The following is a 25,324-nucleotide window of genomic DNA, read 5'->3' as shown; positions in this document are numbered from 1 at the left end:
CTCCACAGAGCATCTCTATCAACTCTATCATATACCTTCTCCAGATCCATAAATGCTACATACAAATCCATTTGCTTTTCTAAGTATTTCTCACATACATTCTTCAAAGCAAACACCTGATCCACACATCCTCTACCACTTCTGAAACCACACTGCTCTTCCCCAATCTGATGCACTGTACATGCCTTCACCCTCTCAATCAATACCCTCCCATATAATTTACCAGGAATACTCAACAAACTTATACCTCTGTAATTTGAGCACTCATTCCGCCAATCCTCAGGCACCTCACCATGAGTCATACATACATTAAATAACCTTACCAACCAGTCAACAATACAGTCACCCCCTTTTTTAAAAAAATTCCACTGCAATATCATCCAAACCTGCTGCCTTGCCGGCTTTCATCTTCCGCAAAGCTTTTACTACTTCTTCTCTGTTTACCAAATCATTTTCCCTAACCCTCTCACTTTGCACACCACCTCGACCAAAACACCCTATATCTGCCACTCTATCATCAAACACATTCAACAAACCTTCAAAATACTCACTCCATCTCCTTCTCACATCACCACTACTTGTTGTCACCTCCCCATTAGCCCCCTTCACTGAAGTTCCCATTTGCTCCCTTGTCTTACGCACTTTATTTACCTCCTTCCAGAACATCTTTTTATTCTCCCTAAAATTTAATGATACTCTCTCACCCCAACTCTCATTTGCCCTCTTTTTCACCCCTTGCACCTTTCTCTTAACCTCCTGTCTCTTTCTTTTATAAATCTTTCTTTTATAAATCTCCCACTCATTTGCATTTTTTCCCTGCAAAAATCGTCCAAATGCCTCTCTCTTCTCTTTCACTAATAATCTTACTTCTTCATCCCACCGCTCACTACCCTTTCTAATCAACTCACCTCCCACGCTTCTCATGCCACAAGCATCTTTTGCGCAAGCCATCACTGCTTCCCCAAATACATCCCATTCCTCCCCCACTCCCCTTACCTCCTTTGTTCTCACCTTTTTCCATTCTGTACTCAGTCTCTCCTGGTACTTCCTCACACAAGTCTCCTTCCCAAACTCACTTACTCTCACCACTCTCTTCACCCCAACATTCTCTCTTCTTTTCTGAAAACCCCTACAAATCTTCACCTTCACCTCCACAAGATAATGATCAGACATCCCTCCAGTTGCACCTCTCAGCACGTTAACATCCAAAAGTCTCTTTCGCGCGCCTGTCAATTGTCACGTAATCCAATAACGCTCTCTGTCCATCTCTCCAACTTACATACGTATACTTATGTATATCTCGCTCTTTAAACCAGGTATTCCCAATCACCAGTCCTTTTTCAGCACATAAATCTACAAGCTCTTCACCATTTCCATTTACAACAATGAACACCCCATGTATACCAATTATTCCCTCAACTGCCACATTACTCACCTTTGCATCTAAATCACCCATCACTATAACCCGGTCTTGTGCATCAAAACCACTAACACACTCATTCAGCTGCTCCCAAAATTCTTGCCTCTCATGATCTTTCTTCTCATGCCCAGGTGCATATGCACCAATAATCACCCATCTCTCTCCATCAACTTTCAGTTTAACCCATGTTAATCTAGAATTTACTTTCTTACATTCTTTCACATACTCCCACAACTCTTGTTTCAGGAGTACTGCTACTCCCTCCCTTGCTCTTGTCCTCTCACTAACCCCTGACTTTACTCCCAAGACATTCCCAAACCACTCTTCCCCTTTACCCTTGAGCTTTGTTTCACTCAGAGCCAAAACATCCAGGTTCCTTTCCTCAAACACACTACCTATTTCTCCTTTTTTCACATGTTGGTTACATCCACACACATTTAGACACCCCAATCTGAGCCTACGAGGAGGATGAACACTCCCCGCGTGACTCCTTCTTCTGTTTCCCATTTTAGAAAGTTAAAATACAAGGAGGGGAGGATTTCTGGCCCCCCGCTCCCGTCCCCTCTAGTCGCCTTCTACAACATGTGAGGAATGCGTGGGAAGCATTCTTTCTCCCCTATCCCCAGGGAGACAGAGAAGGGGGCCAGTGAGGATATTCCCTCAAAGGCCCAGTCCTCCTCTTCTTAACACTACCTCGCTAACGCGGGAAATGGCGAATAGTTTGTAAGAAAGTATATATATATATATGTATAGGTATGTATATGTGCGTCTGTGGACGTGTAGGTATATACATGTGTATGGGGGTGGGTTGAGCCTTTCTTTCGTCTGTTTCCTTGCGCTACCTCACTAACGCGGGAGACAGCGACAAAGTAAAATAAAATAAAAATAAACATATATAATATATGAACTGCATGAAAAGGGCAAGTGACAGACAATGTAAAACGAATGTCATTTGATTTTGGCTATAAAAATTTTTAAGTCATATAAAATTCCAAAATACTAATTTTACTTTGCCTTAAACAGAATGAGCCCCTAATCTATGTCAGGTTAAAGTGGATTTCCATATAGTGAGTTTCCATATTACGGGGATGGGTGTATTAGGTAACGTATGCTACAATGTATGATACATTAAACTATACTTATCATGGCAAATAATTTTCCATTACTGTACATTGATTAATTAAGTAAACTCATAATTTCTGCAGTGGAGGTCAACAATGGCATAACTATGAAAAAAACTGAAAAATACATGAAATTTTTCATATATTCTGAATCTAATTATACAAATTTCCTGAATTTTCAAGTCTAAAACAATGTTCTATTAATTTTTCTAGCAATTTAAGATAACATAATTCAACATCCTATATACACAACATTTCAAGAAATACTTTTCTAATGGTAAAAATGCCTGTATAACCTAAATATACACTCATGTTCTAACTGGTGCTTTATGTGGTAAACTTCTATATTACATACAATACTAAAAAAAACATGAACAATATGCATATTCAAGTGAAGTTTAATATCATTTACATAAAAACATGAAAAAAGTTTTTAAATACATCAACAGGATTTTTTCCCCACATATGAACAATATACAAACTGCATCCATATATACCAGTAACCATTTTAGAAATGGGCAGCATAGGGACTATGTGAAAAATCAGACCATCTAACAACATAGCCACATCCTCCCCAATGGCCAGCCATCAAGCAATTGTCAGTCATGATCAAAGTTGTCAAAATCTACTTATACAACCATGAAATGATATAGCTAACTAGCAACTAACCATTTTTGTGATGGGATGCCCAGCTGCAGGTGAACTACTACATGGCTCTTCAGTTCAAAATGGGTTGATAAACCAACTTGGTTGATCAGGTACAGAAAAACATCTTAAATTGAAAAGCTAGCTTTCCTTCACTACACAAAAATCCAAGGAGTCATCTGAATGGCAAGCCATTATTCATGAAATAGGGCAGCCATTTGTTATTCATCAAACATTTTACAGAGAGCCAATGAAATATGATGTAGATCTCTGTCAAGATGCCACTGCTGGATAAATCAGCAGTTAATTATGAAATGTACTAGAGGAACTTCGTTCAAGTATCCACTGATAATCTATACATAAAATATTTTACTCCTGAAGTTAATGCACTGAAGATGTTCAAATCATAGAAGACACCAATCCAACAAAAAAATGTTCTTCATACATGCAAAAGGGCCTCATGACCACACACAAGCAACCTTCAACTGAAAAATAAGGAAGACAATTCTTAAAGTCTAAATGAAAAAATCTAGATCACTCACTTGCAGAGAGACAGCAGCTGATATGAACAAACTTTGTATGATACTGCCAACTTACACAACTATTCAGACACAAATCAGCCTATTGGATACAAAAAAGTAGGTAAACTTAACAGACAACCGGCAAAATACTTGCCCAAATCACACTACATTAGTGGAATACATAACAGATAATCATGAATTTCAATCAAGACATTCAATAACTTACATGCCACTTTCAAAATTCCAAGATTTCATGATTTAAATCATGCAACTTAATCTTAAACTGGTGAAAATCAGATTTATATCCTTCAGCTTAGGCTGACAGCATGTAAGAAGTCTGATCTAAAAATTTTCTTTTGTCAGGCAAGTGTCACTAATTCTTTCCCTTTTTCTAAAACAATGGATCTGCAAAGTACACAATTCTATGCCAATAACAGCCAAACATTTTCTTACAGTATGTTAAGTTTCAAATTTCACAAAGGCCACGAGAGAAAAATTAATTAATTCTAGTAGAAAAATCTTTCATAATACAATGTAGAGGAACTGTAGAATTTCTAAATCAAGAATCAATATTGTAAGAACTAATGAGGTGCAACTGAAGAAAAAGACAGGCATACAACATACACTGATACACATACAACATGAAGGCAAGGCAAATATTTCTTACCTGCATACACATCCAATTAATGAACCCCAGTTTAACAGAAATAAATTGGCAATTAAGTACTTACTCTGGAATCATGGGTTCCATTAAAAAAACTGATTTACCAACACAAAGTTTTCATGAAAAGTGAAGGGCATAAAGTGAATATCTAAATCATAATTAATGGCTAATGGAACAATATGTGTTCTGAATCCATGAGCTTCTGTCAAACACATTATCATTAAAGTGGGACATATGGCAATATGTTGATGAAAAAGGTAAGTGGGAGAGTAGTTGAGAGCACCCATTAGGGTGAGAGGTATTGCAAATTCTGATTGAAGAAGAATGACTTATGATCATGTAAAATAAAGGAATTTTGAGAGTGAGGATAAAAGTGTGGTGGCAAATTAGCCTTAACTGATAAACCATGTTATGTAGAAAATGAAAAATATGGAACCCTAACATTAATGAGGACACACTTGGTCATTTTTGCACACTGTATATCTAACTGTCTATCTATCTATATCTTTGATGCCTGTTCCAGTTGGAACTCCTTCAAAGGGGTGGCCATGGCAACAGTGTCTCTATAACTAAAGAACTCCATTGCCACTTCTAAGCCTTTAGTGCCTCACTCTTAACAGGCCATTGGCAAACAGCAAGTCTAGCGCAGTGTTAGCAGAGGCTCCTATCTAATGTTTCTAATGACTACTTCCATCTAATGCTCTTACCTACTACTTCTACCTAATGTTTCTTCCTAATAAACCTGCCTAAATGTATCTACCTTCTACTTCTACCTCCCATTCCTACCATTCTGCAAAAAGGCAGGGCTAGCACATAGTGCTCACTGCAGGAAAATCTAGAGTTACAAAGAATGAGCTGCGTGAGTTCAGTGTTGTCAAGTATTACATACGACAAGGAGAGATTGTATGTTTGTGGAGAGAATACCAGTAGTCCACATGTTAGTGAGGCAAAAAGAAAAGGCAGCTACCTGGGTCAGAGGAGTGCAACTTGACAATCACTAAAGTGCTGGCTCACTAAACAGATGTCACTAACCCTCCTGATGCCCAGACGAATAGTACTGGTAATATACCTTCCTGGTATGCACTAAATCACTCCATGTAAATGAAATATGAAGGTGATAGAACAATTCAAGATCGCAAAATAAAAGCCAAATAAATAATTTTCTACATTTATGCATTCTGGTGCATTACTCAAAGGGCTATATAAAACACAAGGTCCATTCTCATGTAAAAATTTTCTAAAATGCTAATCTTCTTTGATGACAAACAGTAAATGGGAATGAAGATCACTTAGCTGAGAGAGAGAAGTCAAAATGCATAACAGATGGTAAGGCAAACTACAGTGGATCATCCAACTTCAGCAGCAAGTCAGCAAATAAAGCACAATCTATGGTAATATATCTAGATGACAATGGAAACAATCATTCCAAAAAACTGTCCAACTGAACGACCAAAAAAATAACAACAATGAATTGTCAAGAATCTTAATACAAAGATGTAGAAAAACTTGTTTCATCCAATGGAAATCTACCAATGGATACAAGAAAGTTTCAGATAGAAAAAAAACAGGCCCCACCAAGTAGTCTGTGAAATTCTTGCTTTTCCATTTCACTACTAACTGGGTTAAACTGGTTAAGGGCTTTGTCCCAAATGGCATTCTGGAACTATTTGGTAGTAAAAGAAAAATCATCGACATATCAACGTAATTAATGTTACTTCTAATTCTAAACTCAATTCCTATACATGTGAAGCTTAAGTACATACAGCCTTTCAATGCACTCCCATATATTCTTGTTTATTATACTGAAGAGAGTAAAAGTTCTCACAACATTAAAGCACTTCTTAATCTTTCATTTTGAATATTAATATGTCAAATGAAACTAATTTCAACAAAATACAAGTAACCTAGACTGAATTTTCATGAACTTAGAAACATGGCCAAAATACTGCAGCCTACAAAGAATAAGGTATATCTAATAATTTCCATTCTACATAAAATGTTTCAGATATTTTTGTCTTTAATTGATTAAGTTCACGGGATGCATTCATGTGTGCATGAATGTGTGTGTAATTACCTATTTCCATATTATGGCACAGGAATTCTACTACTGAAGTGACCCATCTCTTAAACAATCTAAACATCATACAACTTTTTAAATTTCTTGTTAACCACTGCACTCAAAACACCATCACTTATTCCATTCATCCACCACTGTAGAAGTACTTCATATTTCTAGTTTCTTTCACTGACTGTAAAATTCGAAAGGCAGTGAAAATCAAAGCTCTAAGGTATACAAAATCTATATATACTTGAGAACATTTTCCAAACAATCAAAATCCATGAAGGTACAGATGCTTGTGGTGATGAATAACTGACACTGGACATCAAAGCTATAAATGACATTTTCTATATTCATCTGAGGCTTCCCCTTTAATGTAAACCAGAAGCATGATAGAAAACATCCTTGCTTTGCGACAGTAACAACATATGGCAAAGTACCTAAAATGTTCATGTACAGCAACCGTAGCAAAGAGAGGTCCCACTGAAAAGCTGTCTGAAGTGCAACCTGTAGCAGGGCATGCCACCACTTGGAGGGAATGGGGTTAACTGCTGATTAGTCAAGTTATGATACGGCAGACTAATGGATCTAACCCAACTCTGCTTCCATATGATGAGTACTTGGCTCAACACCAAGTCAGTGAGGAGGAGGTGACCATTTTCCTTAGCAGCTTCAATAGTCTATTTTGCCTGTTGCCATTAAAGTTCACAGACATATCTTTACAGACTGATGCTAAAAAAGCAAATATTCCAATCACAATATATCCAAATATATCAGAAGAACCTTTGTTGATGGCCAGTCTGTAAATACTATCAGTGCTTTGAAAAAATTACCTTCACCACCATGTTTCTCTGCAGAGAACAAAACATATACTTTCATCACAGAAAATCTGGCAACTGTCTCCCTATTTATTTCCCTCAAAATTCTCTTGGCTATGAAAATTCAAACATATATAAATTTCAGCAGCATTACTAGATGTACTCTCCTTTGCCATATACAGTATAAAATAGCTTCCATTTCTTCCAGAAAATTGTTAGTGTTACTTCAACATGATGATGAATAAAATTACTTTATATCACTGTCACTATTTCTTTTTCTTTATACCTAGCTCCTCCATGTTATTCTGAGATTTTTACCTCTCATGAAGCAAAAACTTGCATAACTATAAATCTGAAGAAATTCACTAAAGCAAAAATAAAATTAACTGCTGATCACTCTAAAACAAAGTGAAAGAAACCGGAAATAGTAAAATTACTCTAAACATTAATACAGTGTTACTTAAATAAATGGCTTTTCAATGCCTATCGTTAATATTCTTTAATATTCTTACATCAGCAAAGAACTTTTCAATGCCTATTGTTAAGATGAGTATAATCAGTACAATCAAACTTGTTATCTCAAAAGCAACACAAATGCTGACATTCTTAAATAATTTTCAACCCTAAGTACTGAACGAAAGAGATCAAACAAACTAGCTCCTAATCTGAGCAGTCCCCTTCCTAAACAACTTTTTACTCCCTATGCTAAAGCAACAGTAACTATCCTGATAAAATCAATATTCTATATGACATGCAACAGTCTTCCATGGTAGAAACCAACTTCATTAGCTATTTGAGAAATATCATCAGAGCCTCCTTATTGTGCAGGAGGGCCATATGCAGAATACAGAGGGCAGTCAGCATAAACTTGCTGTGTCTCATATTTCATACGTTGCTTACACTGATAATTAGTTACAAAAATAAAAACTTAAGTATACTGTCCAATGAGAAAGCCAGGCTAAACCACAGTTCTAAAGGATTAATTCATCTTTGTCAATAAGACGAAAGCTCTGATCAAGATTTTTCTCACATTTATGTTGATGTGATTGATTTTCAAATTCTATACACTTTCAAACTGTTTGGGATACCTTCTGAAAGTAACTCATTTCTTTTGAGTTCAAGGTATGTTCTCAAAATGAGATGGCACAGCTGCATATGGCCCTAGTTTCCACAATTTATTGTACATTATTACTGTTTTATCTACGAGGTACTTTACGTCCTAGTGCAACTTACCATTTTTATCATAAAAGTGTCTAAATTACAGAGACCAAAAACTAATGCTACAGCTGTTGTTCCTTCAATAACTGAATGACCTTTCCTAGAACTGCCCATTATATTGCTGCAAAGCTTTTATTCATATTATGTATCTGCAACCTACTAAAGTTAGACAACACTGAGAATGTCTCCTGTATTTCACTGATGTTACTTTCTCCCAGTGGGAGAAAATCTTCGAGGCATGCTCCTCAAGACATGTCGATTTAACATCTATCGCTCCCCTTCATCCTCATCCTTCTTCAAAGTAGCTTCTTTGTTCTTGCTTGAGGCACCTGCACACGGAATGGATGCTGCTTCTTTCTCATCAATCTCCTCAAAGGACGAACCAGTGTTAGCATCACTCTCCTCTCCTCCTACAGAGCCAGTGTCAATAGGATCAGCAATGTCTGCAGCTTCACTTGTATTGGCAGTGTTGACAGTAATGTGTGCAGTTTGAGCAGCAGTCTCTACAGCATCATCTGTTTTGGTTCAGAGAATTTTTAAATTTAATCATAATGACATGCGCAGACTGAGGGGCACTATTCCTTTAGGAACAAGAATGAACATATGTACAAGATGATCCATCTATCCATCAATCTATCTTTTTTTTTTTTTTTTTTTTTTGCTGTCTCCCGCGTTTGCGAGGTAGTGCAAGGAAACAGGCGAAAGAAATGGCCCAACCCACCCCCATACTCATTTTTTTTTTTTTTTTTTTTTTTATACTTTGTCGCTGTCTCCCGCGTTTGCGAGGTAGCGCAAGGAAACAGACGAAAGAAATGGCCCAACCCACCCCATACACATGTATATACATACGTCCACACACGCAAATATACATATCTACACAGCTTTCCATGGTTTACCCCATACTCATGTATATATATATATATACAAGTCCACACACGCAAATATACATACCTATACATCTCAATGTACACATATATATACACACACAGACACATACATATATACCCATGCACACAATTCACACTGTCTGCCTTCATTCATTCCCATCGCCACCTCGCCACACATGGAATACCATCCCCCTCCCCCCTCATGTGTGCGAGGTAGCGCTAGGAAAAGACAACAAAGGCCCCATTCGTTCACACTCAGTCTCTAGCTGTCATGTAATAATGCCCGAAACCACAGCTCCCTTTCCACATCCAGGCCCCACACAACTTTCCATGGTTTACCCCAGACGCTTCACATGCCCTGATTCATTCCACTGACAGCACATCGACCCCGGTATACCACATCGTTCCAATTCACTCTATTTCTTGCCCGCCTTTCACCCTCCTGCATGTTCAGGCCCCGATCACTCAAAATCTTTTTCACTCCATCTTTCCACCTCCAATTTGGTCTCCCACTTCTCCTCGTTCCCTCCACCTCCGACAATCTTTCTGGTCAATCTGGTCAATCTTTCCTCACTCATTCTCTCCATGTGCCCAAACCATTTCAAAACACCCTCTTCTGCTCTCTCAACCACGCTCTTTTTATTTCCACACATCTCTCTTACCCTTACATTACTTACTCGATCAAACCACCTCACACCACACATTGTCCTCAAACATCTCATTTCCAGCACATCCATCCTCCTGCGCACAACTCTATCCATAGCCCACGCCTCGCAACCATACAACATTGTTGGAACCACTATTCCTTCAAACATACCCATTTTTGCTTTCCGAGATAATGTTCTCGACTTCCAAACATTCTTCAAGGCTCCCAGGATTTTTGCCCCCTCCCCCACCCTATGATCCACTTCCGCTTCCATGGTTCCATCCGCTGCCAGATCCACTCCCAGATATCTAAAACACTTTACTTCCTCCAGTTTTTCCCCATTCAAACTCACCTCCCAATTGACTTGACCCTCAACCCTACTGTACCTAATAACCTTGCTCTTATTCACATTTATTCTTAACTTTCTTCCTCCACACACTTTACCAAACTCAGTCACCAGCTTCTGCAGTTTCTCACATGAATCAGCCACCAGCGCTGTATCATCAGCGAACAACAACTGACTCACTTCCCAAGCTCTCATCCACAACAGACTTCATACTTGGCCCTCTTTCCAAAACTCTTGCATTCACCTCCCTAACAACCCCACCCATAAACAAATTAAACAACCATGGAGACATCACACACCCCTGCCGCAAACCTACATTCACTGAGAACCAATCACTTTCCTCTCTTCCTACACGTACACATGCCTTACATCCTCGATAAAAACTTTTCACTGCTTCTAACAACTTGCCTCCCACACCATATATTCTTAATACCTTCCACAGAGCATCTCTATCAACTCTATCATATGCCTTCTCCAGATCCATAAATGCTACATACAAATCCATTTGCTTTTCTAAGTATTTCTCACATACATTTTTCAAAGCAAACACCTGATCCACACATCCTCTACCACTTCTGAAACCACACTGCTCTTCCCCAATCTGATGCTCTGTACATGCCTTCACCCTCTCAATCAATACCCTCCCATATAATTTACCAGGAATACTCAACAAACTTATACCTCTGTAATTTGAGCACTCACTCTTATCCCCTTTGCCTTTGTACAATGGCATTATGCACGCATTCCGCCAATCCTCAGGCACCTCACCATGAGTCATGCATACATTAAATAACCTTACCAACCAGTCAACAATACAGTCACCCCCTTTTTTAATAGATTCCACTGCAATACCATCCAGACCTGCTGCTTTGCCAGCTTTCATCTTCCGCAAAGCTTTTACTACCTCTTCTCTGTTTACCAAATCATTTTCCCTAACCCTCTCACTTTGCACACCTCCTCGACCAAAACACCCTATATCTGCCACTCTATCATCAAACACATTCAACAAACCTTCAAAATACTCACTCCATCTCCTTCTCACATCACTACTACTTGTTATCACCTCCCCATTAGACCCCTTCACTGAAGTTCCCATTTGCTCCCTTGTCTTACGCACTTTATTTACCTCCTTCCAGAACATCTTTTTATTCTCCCTAAAATTTAATGATACTCTCTCACCCCAACTCTCATTTGCCCTCTTTTTCACTTCTTGCACCTTTCTCTTGACCTCCTGTCTCTTTCTTTTATACATCTCCCACTCAATTGCATTTTTTCCCTGCAAAAATCGTCCAAATGCCTTTCTTTTCTCTTTCACTAATAATCTTACTTCTTCATCCCACCACTCACTACCCTTTCTAATCAACCCACCTCCCACGCTTCTCATGCCACAAGCATCTTTTGCACAATCCATCACTGATTCCCTAAATACATCCCATTCCTCCCCCACTACCCTTATTTCCATTGTTCTCACCTTTTTCCATTCTGTACTCAGTCTCTCCTGGTACTTCCTCACACAAGTCTCCTTTCCAAGCTCACTTACTCTCACCACCCTCTTCACCCCAACATTCACTCTTCTTTTCTGAAAACCCATATAAATCTTCACCTTAGCCTCCACAAGATAATGATCAGACATCCCTCCAGTTGCACCTCTCAGCACATTAACATCCAAAAGTCTCTCTTTCGCGCGCCTGTCAATTAACACGTAATCCAATAACGCTCTCTGGCCATCTCTCCTACTTACATATGTATACTTATGTATATCTCACTTTTTAAACCAGGTATTCCCAATCATCAGTCCTTTTTCAGCACATAAATCTACAAGCTCTTCATCATTTCCATTTACAACACTGAACACCCCATGTATACCAATTATTCCCTCAACTGCCACATTTCTCACCTTTGCATTCAAATCACCCATCCCTATAACCCGGTCTTGTGCATCAAAACCACTAACACACTCATTCAGCTGCTCCCAAAACACTTGCCTCTCATGATCTTTCTTCTCATGCCCAGGTGCATATGCACCAATAATCACCCATCTCTCTTTTATATGGCTTGTACAAAATCAAAGAAACCCATTATGCACTTTGTAACCATTCCTTTCTTCATTCCAAACTTCACTTTAAAGCACTCATTCCTCATTCTATCCACTTCTGACACCCTTTCTTAACTGTTCTCTCATAAACAAAAGATGTTTTTTTTTTATTTCAGCTGCTTTAACACTTGATAATTTACTTAGATTGTGCCAACTTACATCAGATTAGTACACTATAGGAAAACACTAATCATTTATTGGAATACAGGCATTTCATCTTTTTCTTTTGCACACCCCAAAAACACAACTAGAGTATACACTGTGTCAGCCATGTAATACCCTTGCATTCCTGAAAAATGACAATTCTGAATGTCATATCTATTATCACTAACTCCATTCCCATTATGATTGGGTGGACAAAATGCATACCTCTACTCATCATAATTCTATGAAAGGACCCAGTGCCTCTCCTAATCTGTACTACTCTCTCCTTTATCTCTCCTTTCGTATCATTAAACTTACCTAAAATAGCTCCCAAATACTTAATTTTGACACCTATTTCATTCTTTCTCCACATATCTATAACACAGTTTAGTAAACTTTTTCCTCTCACTCTATAGGGCTTTGAAAACTCTGTACTTTCACACTGTTTCCTTTCAAATATCATTATTTGACTTTTACTCATATCTATGTTCAATCGCCTATGATTACACACATCATAAAACATACTTTCAACCTTCTGCAACTCATCTTCACTCTTAACATACAATACAGTATCATCCACAAACAGGGTTAACACTAGCTACCAATCCTCACTATCACACTCCATCTCCGTACCTCCTTTCCCTAGTTTTGCTCTTATCTCTTATCACTCCAGCCATGTACATGATAGAAAGCCACAGGGACATCATACATCCCTGTCTCACACCCACATGCATACCAAAATGTTCATTCAACTCTCCATCCACTCCTGCACATGCATCTGCTCCTCAATAGAAGGCTTTCACACCATCTGACAGTTGTCCCCCTACCCCATGTATCCTTAACCATTTACATTAAGCATTCCACTTGACTCTGCCCTAAACATTCTCCATATCCATAAATGCTGCACACAGCTTATTATCTTTAGCTAGAAACTTTTCCATAGTCATTCACACTACAAAAATCTGATCTACACCTACCTTGCCTTTCCTAAAACTCCCTTGCCCCTTATTCTGCATTCAGTTACTTTCATCATTCTATCAATCTACACCCACGCATACAATTTTCTAGGTATACTGAACTGATTAGTTCCCCTATAATTACTACACATATCCCTCACGCCATTTCCTTTGAATAAAGGAACACAATAGTTTTCATCCAATCATTAGGCACAACCATCTGCTTGCATACTAAATCACATATCAAATGCATCCACATCATCACAGTTTCTCCTCCATGCTTCAACATTTCAGCCATAACCTAATCTACTCTGGATGCCTTTCCAAATTTCAACCTCATGATCACTCTTTTTACTTCCCCTCTTGCTATAGATCCCCAGCACTTTCACCATCCATATCCATGCATGTAATAGGTGCTGACTCACCTTCTCCTACATTCATCAGTTCTTTAAAATACTTTTCCCATCTTTCTTTCACTTCCTCCTTTTGATTCAGCATCTTTCCTTCCTAAATTCTCACATTTACATTGATGACATATTGGAGGTATAGGCCATGAAGACCTACATCAAACCTATCACTAAAGGATAAAATAGCTTGCAATTCCAAGTATTTATTTTATTTATTTTGCTTTGCCACTGTCTCCCACGTTAGCGAGGTAGCGCAAAGAAATAGAAGAAAGAATGGCCCAAACCACCCACATACACATGTATATACATACATGTCCACACACGCAAATATACATACCTATAAATCTCAACGTATACATATATATATATACACACACAGACATATACAGATATACACATGTACATAAGTCATACTGTCTGCCTTTAGTCATTCCCATCGCCATCCCGCCACACATGAAATAACAGCCCCCTACCCCACATGTGCGTGAGGAAGCGCTACGAAAAGACAACAAAGGCCACATTCATTCACTGTTTATTTAAACTTCTTACTTTAGACATATAAACAAACAAGCTCATACACCTGCACTTTTTTGACAGCATAAAGGTGTCTCCTCATTCAACATTTCCATTATTTCCATTTTTGGTGAAAAAGTTAAATATTTTTCAGAATCATCTATAAACAAATAAATCAATGTCCACACACCTAATATGATGCAATGCCAACAGAATAAGTCTCATGGTCACTGTAGTACACAGAGAGAAACCTTTGTTAAATAACTAAAACGAAAGGTTCCAGTACTGCCATAATGCCACAAATATTCATATTAGGTCAAATCTCATGGGAAAGATAAACTTAATCATAACATAAGTATGCAATTATTTTGCAGCAAGAGGTTTCATATAACCACTAAAATTCTGAAAATACAAAAAATCAACCTGAAGACAAAATCAGCAACCAATGTCTTTAAAAACATGTACAATTAGTGACTTATAAGCAGTCAATATCTTCCTTACAGTTCTCTACAGCATGCATCAGGAACCTTGCATAAATAGTTCGACATGTTTCTTAACAGAAATCAACTTGGTTTATTTCTGAAGATAAACTATTTGGATCAGTTTTCTCTTAACTTGTAATAAACTCTTAGTTCTGTATCTAACAAACTTAAACAAATGCTGAAAATAAAGTTGGTTAATGAGGCAGACTTTACTCAACAGCATGAAAAAAAAAAAACATACAAAAATGCTTTCCCCACCTTCCCAAGGTAATATAAGGAACAAACAACAGCCTCATTTGCATACATCCACTCTCAACCTTTCATATATAATGCACTGAATACAAAGCCTACCATCCACAGCCAAGCCTCAAAGACTCTTAACCACTTCATATGCCCAGGTTCAGCCCAGTGACAGCACACTGCCCTTACCATATAACACACTGATCTAATTTACCCTGTTCTAAACACACCTCTCATCTTGCATAAATGTTGACTCATGTATCCCAAAGCCTCTTTCAATTCATCCTTCCATCTCCTCTGAGATCTGTCTGTCACCCTTCTTCCCTTCACTTCTAATATATGCATATAAATACTCAGTCTTTCTTCATTCATCCTTTCCATATATCTAAACCAATTCAACACACCCTGGTCAATTTTCTCAATCATACTAAGCTACTACCAAACCTCTCCATTATACTGTCATTTATTACACAATTATGCCACCTAAAATCACATATTGTCTCAGGCATTTAATTTTCACAACTTTCATTATGTCTATCTACTTTCCTTCTTCATTATGTCTATCTACTTTCCTTCTTCAGAAACCTTCTATGGGGCTCCTGCAGCACTAAGAAAGCCAACCACTTCCACCATGCAGGACCACAGATGTATAATAATTATCATTTATTTATCAAACAAAATCGCTGTTTCCTGCATCAGTGAGGTAGCGCCAGGAAACAGACGAAGAATGGCCCATCCACTCATATAAACATATATATATATAAACACCCACATACGCACATATACATACATATGCATATCAACATATACATACATATACATACACATATGCAGACATTACATACAATGAACATACTCATACTTGCTTGCCTTCATCCACTTCTGTCATGCCAGCGAGGCAGCGCCAGGAAACAGACGGAGAATAGCCCATCCATGCACATATACGTATACATACATATACATACACAGACATATACATACAGACACATGTACATATTCATACTTGCTTGCCTTCATCTATTTCAAGCGCTACCCTGCCCCACAGGAAACAGCATCGCTACCCCCTGCTGGGGGTAGGGGAATAAAAAAAAATGCTTCATAGGTATTTCCAGCGTGTAATAGAAGGTAACTAAAAGGGGAGGGAGTGGGAGGCTGGAAATTCTCCCCTCCCATTTTAAATTTTCCAAAAGAAGGAACAGAGAAGGGGGCCAAAGAGGATATTTCCTCAAAGGATCAGTCCTCTGTTCTTAATGCTACCTTGGCTAATGAATAATACCTTCAATGCATAAGAATAAACTAACATATATGCAAAGCATTGCTTAATAAATAAGACCATACAAACTTAATTCAACAGCATATGTGAGAGACATACTGTCTTTGGTGAGCGTACTGGGAAAGATTGCATTAAGAGATGTATGGCGTAATTACAGCTTGGTGATATCTCAGCTCTAAAGCCACTGCAACTGTTCTTAGTTAGTAAATTGCCACTACAGTCTGGTTTATGTTAAAAGATGTATTGTATAATGACCTCATGCACCCCTTGGAAGTTCTCACCAAAACTACTTGGAAACAGTATAACGGGTGTGATTCAAATGTAGATAAAAAAATGCAAATAAATATCAAGAATCAGACAAAAATTACTGAGGACCATAGTAAGTAATCACCAAGTGGATACTGAGAATAATGTAAATAATTGTTAAGTGTCGATGGTGGGGGGACGACAGGTAACTAACCTGGCTGTGAGGGGACAGGCAGTAAAGGGTGTGTGGATGACTCTGAAGGGGCTTCTGAAGGGGGATGAGGGTAACTGGAACAGTCATCTCCCACACCTTCTGAACACTCGGAATCATTCAGCTCACCACCTGTTTGAATTATTCCATGCAGAAATGAAGAAATGTCATCACCACCTGTTTCAACTATTCCATGCAAAAATGAGGAAAAGTTAAACACCAGTAACCCGAAGCAATACTTGGTCAATGTGTTTCTGTTAGTAAGCATATCCCTATCAGTTGTAAAATCATACCAGAAAATGTCCCATCAAGTTCACATAATGAAAAATCAATGGATAGAACAGAAAGGATCAATGTGGTAGATGGTGGGAGTCGTGCTGTCAATGGGCTGTAACAGGGCATATGAGGCAGCCAAAGTAAACTATGGATTTAGTCTGTGGGGCTCTGGTTTATGTGCATCATACATGATAAGTAAAGAGAGAACAGTATGGATGCAAATGAGGTTATTTTTTTCTCAGTTTCCATTGCTGCTTTACTACGGCAGGAAAGGCAGTCAGGACTAAATAGAAGGGTATTCTGATATGAAAATCAAAATATAGTGGACCTTTTACATTCCCATACACAACTGCACTGCTAGCAACTAGCTCACTTGAAAAATCAAATACACTTTATTTCTTTATCTATTATACTTTGTCACTGTCTCCCGCATTAGCGAGGTAGCACAAGGACAAAGACGAAAAAATGGCCCAACCCAACCATATACACAATTATATATACATACACATCCACACACACACATATACATACCCATATATTTTTCATATGTATATATATGTATGTGTGTGTGTGTGTATGTGCGTATGTATGTGTATGTGTGTGTATGTGTATATGTATATATATATATGTATATTATCCCTGGGGATAGGGGTGAAAGAATACTTCCCACGTATTCCTCGCGTGTCGTAGAAAGCGACTAGAGGGGACGGGAGCGGGGGGCCAGAAATCCTCCCCTCCTTGTATTAACTTTCTAAAATGGGAAACAGAAGAAGGAGTCACGCGGGGAGTGCTCATCCTCCTCGAAGGCTCAGAGTGGGGTGCCTAAATGTATGTGGATGTAACCAAGATGTGAAAAAAGGAGAGATACGTAGTATGTTTGAGGAAAGGAACCTGGATGTTTTGGCTCTGAGTGAAACGAAGCTCAAGGGTAAAGGGGAAGAGTGGTTTGGGAATGTCTGGGGAGTAAAGTCAGGGGTTAGTGAGAGGACAAGAGCATGGGAAGTAGTAGCAATACTCCTGAAACAGGAGTTGTGGGAGTATGTGATAGAATGTAAGAAAGTAAATTCTCGATTAATATGGGTAAAACTGAAAGTTGATGGAGAGAGGTGGGTGATTATTGGTGCATATGCACCTGGGCATGAGAAGAAAGATCATGAGAGGCAAGTGTTTTGGGAGCAGCTGAATGAGTGTGTTAGTGGTTTTGATGCACGAGACCGGGTTATAGTGATGGGTGATTTGAATGCAAAGGTGAGAAATGTGGCAGTTGAGGGAATAATTGGTATACATGGGGTGTTCAGTGTTGTAAATGGAAATGATGAAGAGCTTGTAGATTTATGTGCTGAAAAAGGACTGATGATTGGGAATACCTGGTTTAAAAAGCGAGATATACATAAGTATACTTATGTAAGTAGGAGAGATGGCCAGAGAGCGTTATTGGATTACGTGTTAATTGACAGGCGTGCGAAAGAGAGACTTTTGGATGTTAATGTGCTGAGAGGTGCAACTGGAGGGATGTCTGATCATTATCTTGTGGAGGCTAAGGTGAAGATTTGTATGGGTTTTCAGAAAAGAAGAGTGAATGTTGGGGTGAAGAGGGTGGTGAGAGTAAGTGAGCTTGGGAAGGAGACCTGTGTGAGGAAGTACCAGGAGAGACTGAGTACAGAATGGAAAAAGGTGAGAACAATGGAAGTAAGGGGAGTGGGGGAGGAATGGGATGTATTTAGGGAATCAGTGATGGATTGCGCAAAAGATGCTTGTGGCATGAGAAGAGTGGGAGGTGGGTTGATTAGAAAGGGTAGTGAGTGGTGGGATGAAGAAGTAAGAGTATTAGTGAAAGAGAAGAGAGAGGCATTTGGACGATTTTTGCAGGGAAAAAATGCAATTGAGTGGGAGATGTATAAAAGAAAGAAACAGGTTAAGAGAAAGGTGCAAGAGGTGAAAAAAAAGGGCAAATGAGAGTTGGGGTGAGAGAGTATCATTAAATTTTAGGGAGAATAAAAAGATGTTCTGGAAGGAGGTAAATAAAGTGCGTAAGACAAGGGAGCAAATGGGAACTTCAGTGAAGGGCGCAAATGGGGAGGTGATAACAAGTAGTGGTGATGTGAGAAGGAGATGGAGTGAGTATTTTGAAGGTTTGTTGAATGTGTTTGATGATAGAGTGGCAGATATAGGGTGTTTTGGTCGAGGTGGTGTGCAAAGTGAGAGGGTTAGGGAAAATGATTTGGTAAACAGAGAAGAGGTAGTGAAAGCTTTGCGGAAGATGAAAGCCGGCAAGGCAGCAGGTTTGGATGGTATTGCAGTGGAATTTATTAAAAAAGGGGGTGACTGTATTGTTGACTGGTTGGTAAGGTTATTTAATGTATGTATGACTCATGGTGAGGTGCCTGAGGATTGGCGGAATGCGTGCATAGTGCCATTGTACAAAGGCAAAGGGGATAAGAGTGAGTGCTCAAATTACAGAGGTATAAGTTTGTTGAGTATTCCTGGTAAATTATATGGGAGGGTATTGACTGAGAGGGTGAAGGCATTTACAGAGCATCAGATTGGGGAAGAGCAGTGTGGTTTCAGAAGTGGTTGGGGATGTGTGGATCAGGTGTTTGCTTTGAAGAATGTATGTGAGAAATATTTAGAAAAGCAAATGGATTTGTATGTAGCATTTATGGATCTGGAGAAGGCATATGATAGAGTTGATAGAGATGCTCTGTGGAAGGTATTAAGAATATATGGTGTGGGAGGAAAGTTGTTAGAAGCAGTGAAAAGTTTTTATCGAGGATGTAAGGCATGTGTATGTGTAGGAAGAGAGGAAAGTGATTGGTTCTCAGTGAATGTAGGTTTGCGGCAGGGGTGTGTGATGTCTCCATGGTTGTTTAATTTGTTTATGGATGGGGTTGTTAGGGAGGTAAATGCAAGAGTTTTGGAAAGAGGGGCAAGTATGAAGTCTGTTGGGGATGAGAGAGCTTGGGAAGTGAGTCAGTTGTTGTTCGCTGATGATACAGCGCTGGTGGCTGATTCATGTGAGAAACTGCAGAAGCTGGTGACTGAGTTTGGTAAAGTGTGTGGAGGAAGAAAGTTAAGAGTAAATGTGAATAAGAGCAAGGTTATTAGGTACAGTAGGGTTGAGGGTCAAGTCAATTGGGAGGTGAGTTTGAATGGAGAAAAACTGGAGGAAGTGAAGTGTTTTAGATATCTGGGAGTGGATCTGGCAGCGGATGGAAACATGGAAGCGGAAGTGGATCATAGGGTGGGGGAGGGGGCGAAAATTCTGGGGGCCTTGAAGAATGTGTGGAAGTCGAGAACATTATCTCGGAAAGCAAAAATGGGTATGTTTGAAGGAATAGTGGTTCCAACAATGTTGTATGGTTGCGAGGCGTGGGCTATGGATAGAGTTGTGCGCAGGAGGATGGATGTGCTGGAAATGAGATGTTTGAGGACAATGTGTGGTGTGAGGTGGTTTGATCGAGTGAGTAACGTAAGGGTAAGAGAGATGTGTGGAAATAAAAAGAGCGTGGTTGAGAGAGCAGAGGAGGGTGTTTTGAAGTGGTTTGGGCACATGGAGAGAATGAGTGAGGAAAGATTGACCAAGAGGATATATGTGTCGGAGGTGGAGGGAATGAGGAGAAGAGGGAGACCAAATTGGAGGTGGAAAGATGGAGTGAAAAAGATTTTGTGTGATCGGGGCCTGAACATGCAGGAAGGTGAAAGGAGGGCAAGGAATAGAGTGAATTGGAGCGATGTGGTATACCAGGGTTGATGTGCTGACAGTGGATTGAATCAAGGCATGTGAAGCGTCTGGGGTAAACCATGGAAAGCTGTGTAGGTATGTATATTTGCGTGTGTGGACGTATGTATATACATGTGTATGGGGGGGGGGCCATTTCTTTCGTCTGTTTCCTTGCGCTACCTCGCAAACGTGGGAGACAGCGACAAAATATAATAAAATAAATATATAAATATTTTATTTTCATCTTTATTATACTTTGTTGCTGTCTCCTGTGTTCGCGAGGTAGTGCAAGAAAACATACAAAAGAGTGACTCAACCCATCCACATACACATATGTATCCATACACGTCCACACACGCACATATACATACCTATACATTTCAACGCATACACATATATACATACACAGACATTTACATATATACACACATGTACATAATCTATACTTGCTGCCATTATTCATTCCTGTCGCCATCCCGCCACAAAAGAAAATGACACCCCCTCTCCCGCACACACGCGAGGTAGTGCTAGAAAAAGACAACAAAGGCCACATTCGTTCACACTCAGTCTCTAACTGTCATGTATAAAGCACCTAAACCACAGCTCCCTTTCCACATCCAGGCCCTACAAAACTTTCCATGGTTTACCCCAGACGCTTCACATGCCCTGGTTCAATCCACTAACAGCACGTCGACCCCAGTATACCACATCGTTCCAATTCACTCTATTCCTGTACGCCTTTCACCCTCCTGCATGTTCAGGCCCCAATCACTCAAAATCTTCTACACTCCATCCTTCCACTTCCAATTTGGTCTCCCACTTCTCATTCCCTCTACCTCTGACAAATATATCCTCTTTGTCAATCTTTCCTCACTCATTCTCTCCATTTGACCAAAACATTTCAATACACCCTCTTCTGCTCTCTCAACCACACTCTTTTTATTACCACACATCTCTCTCATCCTTTCCTTACTTACTCAATCAAACCACCTCACACCAAATATTATCCTCAAACATATCATTTCCAATACATCCACCCTCCTCCTTGCTCTTATTCACATTTACTCTCAGCATTCCTCTTTCACACACTTTACCAAACTCAGTCACCAGCTTCTGCAGTTTCTCACCCGAATCAACCACCGGCACTGTGTCATCAGCGAACAACAACTGACTCACTTCCCAAGCCCTCTCATCCACAACAGACTGCATACTTGCCCCTCTCTCCAAAACTCTTGCATTCACCTACCTAACAACCCCATCCATAAACAAACTAAACAACCAAGGAGACATCAAACATCCTTGCCACAAACCAACAATCACTGGGAACCAATCACTTTCCTCTCTTCCTACTCGTACACATGCCTTACACCCTCGATAAAAACTTTTCACAGCTTCTAGCACCTTACCTCCCGCACCATACACTCTCAATAACTTCCACAAAGCATCTCTATCAACTCTATCATATGCCTTCTCCAGATCCATAAATGCTACATACAAATCCATCTGTTTTTCTAAGTATTTCTCACATACATTCTTCAAAGCAAACACCTGATCCACACATCCTCTACCACTTCTGAAACCACACTGCTCTTCCCCAATCTGATGCTCTGTACATACCTTCACCCTCTCAATCAATACCCTCCCACATAATTTCCCAGAAATACTCAACAAACTTATACCTCTGTAATTTGAGCACTCACCTTTATCCCCTTTGTCTTTGTACAATGGCACAATGCATGCATTCCACCAATCCTTAGGCACTTCACCATGAACCATACATACAGTGAATATCCCCACCAACCAGTCAACAACACAGTCACCCCCTTTTAAATAAAATCCACAGCAATACCATCCAAACCCGCCGCCTTGCCAGCTTTCATCTTCTGCAAGGCTTTTACTACCTCTTCTCTGTTTACCAAATCATTTTCCCTAACCCTCTCACTTCGCACACCACCTCAACCAAAACACCCTATATCTGCCACTCTATCATCAAACACATTCAACAAACCTTCAAAATACTCACTCCATCTCTGTCTCACTTCACCATTATCTGTTATTACCTCCTCATTTGACCCCTTCAGTGATCCCATTTGTTCTCTTGTCTTATGCATTTTATTTACCTCCTTCCAAAACATCTTTTAATTATCCCTAAAATTTAATGATACTCTCTCACCCCAACTCCCATTTGCCCTCTTTTTCACCTCTTGCACCTTTCTCTTGGCCTCTTGCCTCTTTCTTTTATACATCTCCCACTCATTTGCACTGTTTCCCAGCAAAAATTGTCCAAATGCCTCTCTCTTCTCTTACACTAATAATCTTACTTCTTCATCCCACCACTCACTACCCTTTCTAATCAACCCACCTCCCACACTTCCTGCCACAAGCATCTTTTGCACAAGCCATCACTGCTTCCCTAAATACATCCCATTCCTCCCCCACTCCCCTTACCTCCTTTGTTCTCACCTTTTTCCATTCTGTACTCAGTCTCTCCTGGTACTTCCTCACACAAGTCTCCTTCCCAAGCTCACTTACTCTCACCACTCTCTTCACCCCAACATTCTCTCTTCTCTTCTGAAAACCTCTACAAATCTTCACCTTCGCCTCCACAAGATAATGATCAGACATCCCTCCAGTTGCCCTTCTCAGTACATTAACACCCAAAAGTATCTCTTTCACATGCCTATCAATTAACATGTAATCCAATAATGCTCTCTGGCCATCTCTCCTACTTACATATGTATACTTATGTATATCTCTCTTTTTAAACCAGGTATTCCCAATAACCAGTCCTCTTTCAGCACACAAATCTATAAGCTCTTCACTATTTCCATTTACAACACTGAACACCCCATGTACACCAATTATTCCCTCAACTGCCACATTACTCACCTTTGCATTCAAATCACAAATAACTATAACCCGATTTCGTGCATCAAAGCTGCTAAAACACTCATTCAGCTGCTCCCAAAATTCTTGCCTCTCATGATCTTTCTTCTCATGACCAGGTGCATAGGCACCAATAATCACCCATCTCTCTCCATCAACTTTCAGTTTCACCCATATCAATTCAGAGTTTACTTTCTTAAACTCTATCACATACTCCCATAACTCCTGCTTCAGGAGTTGTGCTACTCCTTCCTTTGCTCTTGTCCTCTCACTAACCCCTGACTTTACTCCCCAGACATTCCCAAACCACTCTTCCCCTTTACCCTTGAGCTTCGTTTCACTCAGAGCCAAAACATCCAGGTTCCTTTCCTCAAACATACTACCTATCTCTCCTTTTTTCTCATCATGGTTACATCCACTCACATTTAGACACCCCAGTCTGAGCCTTCGAGGAGGATGAGCACTCCCCGTATGACTCCTTCTTCTGTTTCCCCTTTTAGAAACTTAAAATACAAGGAGGGGAGGGTTCATAGCCCACCTCTCCTGTCCACTTTAGCCACCTCCTACCACATGCGGGGAATGTGTGGGAAGTATTCTTTCTCCCCTATCCCCAGGAATAAATAATTTTATTATACCAGATGAAACAGTAAAACAGAACTGATAGCCACAGTATCCCTAACAAAGCCTATTATTCAAAATTTTAAGTACAAATATTGTCCTTATTACTACATATGTAACAATGATTTTCTAAACAAGGCAGTTCAATTACAGATGACTGACTAATCACCAAAAAGTATTAGAACTGTAAGGAAGAATATAACAGATTATTTAGAAAAGCCAGAAAATTTCTTAACTGTAAAAGATTGGTAAAACTTGTCACCAGCAAAGTTCTCAAAATTCATCAAATACAAACAGAAAGAGATTTTCAACATATGAATTAATTCATAACAAAATGTAAGTTTTGAAGGGTGAAAGATATTTCTCGTCCAGAAGCAGAGGCTAACCTTAAGTATTTCATGGAGCTCTTGTTAAACAGAGGAAGACCTTATTGCTTCACCACCCACAATGACTTGTATCTACGAAAATTCAACCACTTTGACCACTATCAATTGTACAAAGGCATGGAGATGTTCATTTTCAGGACTAAACAATCATTCAGCAACTTTTCTAGACCTAAAACTTCACAGTGCAGAGATAAGGTGGGACCAAGCTACCTCTCACTCATAATCATTTAATGATCAGTGGAGATTTGGCCTTAAGTCTCTTATTACCTGGAATCATTAAACAGTTTTTCAATAAGGAGATGGAGGAGAAGGTAAAGGGAAATAAAGAGATGCTTCCTAGGCTCTGCCTATGGTACAAAAATGGTTCTTCAAACTTTAATACCTATATTTCTCACTTATGAACTAAGGTTATGAGCATTTGCAAACATTTTGATGTGAAGAAATGCATGAAAAACCTAAGGATGACTAAAGAAAGAGACCTAACTTAACCCACTCACTGTAGTGACTCCATATATCAAGCACAAC

At 39.4% G+C, this 25,324-nt stretch overlaps 1 protein-coding gene across 4 annotated transcripts in view; it reads right to left on the bottom strand.

Moving 5' to 3' along the window:
- Positions 1-2,666: 2,666 nt before the first annotated feature.
- The window catches only part of LOC139761118 (testis-expressed protein 264 homolog), a 41,775-nt gene continuing 19,117 nt past the window's right edge, over positions 2,667-25,324 (bottom strand). For 2 of the 4 annotated variants that reach the window (XM_071685043.1, XM_071685044.1), the window contains 2 exons: positions 16,916-17,044; positions 2,667-8,981 (listed from right to left, as the gene is read on the bottom strand). In XM_071685043.1, coding sequence (XP_071541144.1) covers positions 8,734-8,981; positions 16,916-17,044 — 377 coding nt within the window. In that variant the 3' untranslated portion in view covers positions 2,667-8,733. The remainder of the gene's footprint in view (positions 8,982-16,915; positions 17,045-25,324) is intronic. The other 2 variants (XM_071685045.1, XM_071685046.1) reach the window with 1 other exon arrangement.

The sequence above is a fragment of the Panulirus ornatus genome, chromosome 39 (assembly GCF_036320965.1).
Source record: "Panulirus ornatus isolate Po-2019 chromosome 39, ASM3632096v1, whole genome shotgun sequence".
NCBI lineage: Eukaryota > Metazoa > Arthropoda > Malacostraca > Decapoda > Palinuridae > Panulirus > Panulirus ornatus.
The sequence above is the reverse complement of the archived record's forward strand: the minus strand, read 5'-3'. Positions and strand labels throughout refer to the sequence as shown.